This window comes from Balaenoptera borealis (genome assembly GCF_965194805.1).
Source record: "Balaenoptera borealis genome assembly, chromosome: 13".
Classification (NCBI taxonomy): Eukaryota; Metazoa; Chordata; class Mammalia; order Artiodactyla; family Balaenopteridae; genus Balaenoptera; species Balaenoptera borealis.
The window spans coordinates 8965554-8969927 of NC_138870.1; the positions used below are offsets into that span (position 1 = coordinate 8965554).

Genomic DNA, 4374 nt, shown 5'->3' on the forward strand with positions numbered 1-4374 from the left:
TTTATATCTTTTAGCACATGACTACATACTTGTACAGCTGAGATTGGAATCCAATTATCCTGAGTCATCAAATATTCTTGCCAGATTATATTATTCAGGACTGGCAACTCTTGCCCTGGAACAAAGTATATTAATGAGTTAAAGATATATATAATATGTTTGATATATTGAAATTAGTCCATGATAAGTCTTTTTCAAGTCATGCTTGCTGATGTGACTTTGTTTTCCCATCTTAGTTGGACATATTAATTCAATTTCTTAAATTTTTACAAAATTTTAGGCTCAGAGATGACAGGCTAAAATATTAGCAATGAAAAGTATGACATGCCCTGACTTATAGGTATTTAATTCAATCATTCAACAATCAACAATTAGGCACTATAATTAAAGTACTATATGATAGAAGATTCAATGATGAATATGACAGTCAACTTAAGAAACTTCCAGTCAGATAAAAGATTTGGAGCTGTTCACAACTGACTGGACATGGACAGTTCATCCTTTGCTAAGTGGCACCTGAGTATTATGAGTCTTAGAGGTGGCAGAAATTATGACTGGTTAAAAGTTTTGTTTTTGAGGTGGAAATACGATTGATCATTAGAAGTATAATTTAGAGGATGAAGAAGGAAGGGAAGGCGATTCAAGGCTAAGGCAACAGTGTGAATGAAAAGCACAGGAGAATAAAAGCAACCAACACAATACGATAAGGAATGGTGATGGTAAGTAATCTCGCAGAAATGAAGTGCAGGTTGTAAGGACAGCCTCAAGGAAAAGGAATTAGAACCAGATAGTGGAGAGGTTCAAACAACAGGTTTTTAATTTCTCAATTAGTTATAAACACTTAAAAAATATTATATATTTGTCTACCCTAGTTATGAGGGGGCAGAATTCATTAGCTTTGTTCTCTGCAACCCATAGCCCAAAACCCTGCCTCCATTCCAGGAAATACACAGATTATGAATTAATTATATTCTCGTTCTGCTAATAGAGGTGTCTTTTAATCACAAAAAGTGAGTTGGCAAAAATCTGTTTTCCAGTCAATCACATTTGATTTACTATTCATGCTTTCTCTATTGACTGTACTTTAATTGCTTTTTTCCCCTACATTTTCCTTCAGGAAATAATTATGTGTGCCCAAATGACTCGCTATTGAACCAAGGGAAATGTTACAGGTTTTCAGCTTCTTCTAAAACTTGGAATGAAAGTCAACATGATTGTGCAAAGCTACAGGCATATTTTGCCGGTGACTCAAAATTCAAAAGAGCTGGTGAGGAATCAAAAACAGGATCTAAGTGTCCAAGGGTGAATCGCTAAGTGCAATTCTAAGTGTGGGTGGTTTATAGTCATTGCTTTCGAACATTCCTTAATCATAATACAATTGCTATTGTTTATTTTTAAAAACCCTACTATTCTGAAAGAAATGATTATTTACCATTTCATTAATGCCTGGTTCAGTGCCTTAGTCTATAGAAGGCATCAAAATTTTTTAAGATAAATGAATGAATGAATGAATGAATGAATACACTATTTCTCCTATAGGAGTTCATACAGAAAAGTTTAAAATCTGGACAACCTAGTTGGATTGGACTATATAGTACATCCCCAGGAAAACAATGGATGTGGATAAATGAATATTTTGTGGAACAAAAAAAGTGAGTACTTATTTGAGGGGGAGGGATGGTGGCAGTATTGATGTTTTATTCATAGAAAGGTATTTTTATTTAAGCTTCTTTGCTTTCTAGCCTTTTTTTTTTTTTAATGGCTGTGTTGGGTCTTCGTTTCTGTGCGAGGGCTTTCTGTAGTTGTGGCAAGTGGGGGCCACTCTTCACCGCGGTGCGCGGGCCTCTCTTGTTGCGGGGCACAGGCTCCAGACGCGCAAGCTCAGTAGTTGTGGCTCACGGGCCTAGCTGCTCTGCGGCACGTGGGGTCTTCCCAGACCAGGGCTCGAACCCATGTCGCCTGCGTTGGCAGGCAGATTCTCAACCACTGAGCCACCAGGGAAGCCCGCTTTCTAGTTTTTTTATCTTTCTTTTTCCTCTCCTCCTTTTCTTTTGAAAAATTTTTTCTCTCCTTTTTTTTCTTTTCTACTTCTCTTTTTCTTCTTTCCTTTCTCCCTTTCTTCTTTGCTTCCTCTCCTTCTTCTTTTAACATTTACTAATGGGAGTAGAAAGTGTGTATTATGGCACCTGGAAATTATTGTCAAAATGGTAATTATTTTAAAATTGTTAACCTGATTTAAATCTCATTTAAAATAATATTAAGCAAATATTTTCTATACACAAACTGCAAAGATAAAATTCACTTATAAATAAAAGCACCTGGAATATATAAAAACATCCCTTGAGCTGAAATCAGAAAGTGTGAATTTGAAATTTTGCCCTTAGAAAATTCTTTTAAACTTGTTGATATCGATTTTTTCACATGTATGAAAAGAACAATGAAGCTTTTCTCACAATGTTCTTGTGTGAACACTATAAGGTAATACATGTAAGAAGGCTTTAAAATTCTTAAGTATCATATACATTTACATGTTCTCTGTGCTTTCATTTTCTTTACATATTACCCTGCTAGAATACCTAAGATTTGGCAAGTCTGGAGCAAGGACCATGAAGTGATAGTTCATTTCCTTCTGGATATTTATCCATTCCTAGATATTTCTCTTCTCCATTCATTATCGTCTTTCACGAACGTAAAACTAAAGTATTGTGTGATAGTATTCATTCTTTGGACCTGCTTTGATTGCAAACTTGACAAAAATTAGTAAGAAATACCGAGGCTCTTTTTTTCCCCTTTTATTTGGAAACAAATATGTTGTTAGGGCAACATATCTCTTTTTAAAAGCTTTCATTTAATTATTCAAGGAAAAATGATACACAGATGGTTATAACAGTGTTTGGTTTTTATTTTTTTTAAACGATAATCAGTGCCTAGAAAGAATAGTTAAGGAAATAGCTCTCTCCAAAAGTATTCTATTCACACATTTTCCTAACCTTATCATACCACTGAAGTTAACTGAGGAAATTAACAGTTATCTAAACAGTTTCTACTTTAACTTAAAAAAAAAAAAAATCCCTAGTTTACTGCTTCACAACTCCCACTGGTATGTAAAATACCTGTCACCATGCAGTCTTTACCAAAAACTTTCATTTTAACATCTAATTACCTTTTAAAGGAAATTATTTATGCTGCTATGTGGAAAATGAATAGATGGGAAGTGAAATTGAAACTGAAGTTCAGTTAGAAGGCTATGACCAGTAAGAAAGAGAAGTATAGTAGCCTGGGCGAGAAGCGAATGGATATAAGGACTAACCCGGAGATAGGATACCCAGGACTTGCTGATACACGTAATTCGAGGGTTGAGAGGGAAGGAAGAGTCAGGGATGCTCCTGGTCTTCAGGCTTGAGCTCCCCTGGCAATGATACTCAGATAAGAGACATCCTGGGGGCTCCCCTGGTGGCGCAGTGGTTGAGAATCTGCCTGCCGATGCAGGGGACACGGGTTCGAGCCCTGGTCTGGGAAGATCCCACATGCCACGGAGCAACTAGGCCCGTGAGCCACGACTACTGAGCCTGCGCGTCTGGAGCCTGTGCTCCTCAAGAAGAGAGGCCGCGATAGTGAGAGGCCCGCGCACCGCGATGAAGAGTGGGCCCCGCTTGCCGCAACTGGAGAAAGCCCTCGTACAGAAACGAAGACCCAACACAGCCATAAATAAATAAATAAATAAATAAATTAAAAAAAAAAAAAAGAGTTAATTCAGGTACTTATTTAAAAAAAATAAAAAAGAGACATCCTGGAGGGGAGGGGGTGGAGGACAAACAAATCAAGAATTCCCAAACACAATCACTGGCAATAAAAGAAGGGTCCATTCTAAAACCTCTGCAACATTCTGACTGCTGAAGAAAAATACCTACAGAAGTTTGGCTGGGGGAAACTTTAAGAAATCCAACCATTATTTTAAGATAAATGCTCTAAAGTCTGCCTTTTATCTCCTGGTTTTTCAATGACTGGACCAGTTGATAACATGAGCTGTGCTGTCATAACAAGAAATCAGGTGTATTTTGAAGACTGTGACTCCAAATTTAATGGCATTTGCCAGAGAGATGTTGTCTGAACACCAAAAGCAAACCTGGGCATTTAAAGAATTGGAACAAATATGTATGGATGTTAACAGTCCCTATTCCTTTTTTTAGCGGAATACAAATTTATTTTTTAAATACAAATAAAAATTTTTCAAGTATTTTGTTCAGACATAAAACTTCAAAATAAGAAAATATAACATTTTTAAACTAGAAAACGTAATTCCCTATCATTTCAGTGTCTAAAAGTAATTCAATTTAATCTTCTAATCCTGCTTATTCCCTATTCCTGGGTTCT

At 36.4% G+C, this 4374-nt stretch overlaps 1 protein-coding gene across 1 annotated transcript; it reads left to right on the forward strand.

Moving 5' to 3' along the window:
- Positions 1-1092: 1092 nt before the first annotated feature.
- Positions 1093-4118, forward strand: KLRF2 (killer cell lectin like receptor F2; the record flags this gene model as incomplete). The annotated part of the gene is given in 4 exon segments (XM_082351329.1): positions 1093-1236; positions 1238-1267; positions 1540-1652; positions 3994-4118. Coding segments are annotated over 4 exon segments (405 nt in total), but the record flags the coding sequence as incomplete, so codon positions are not given.
- Positions 4119-4374: the final 256 nt, after the last annotated feature.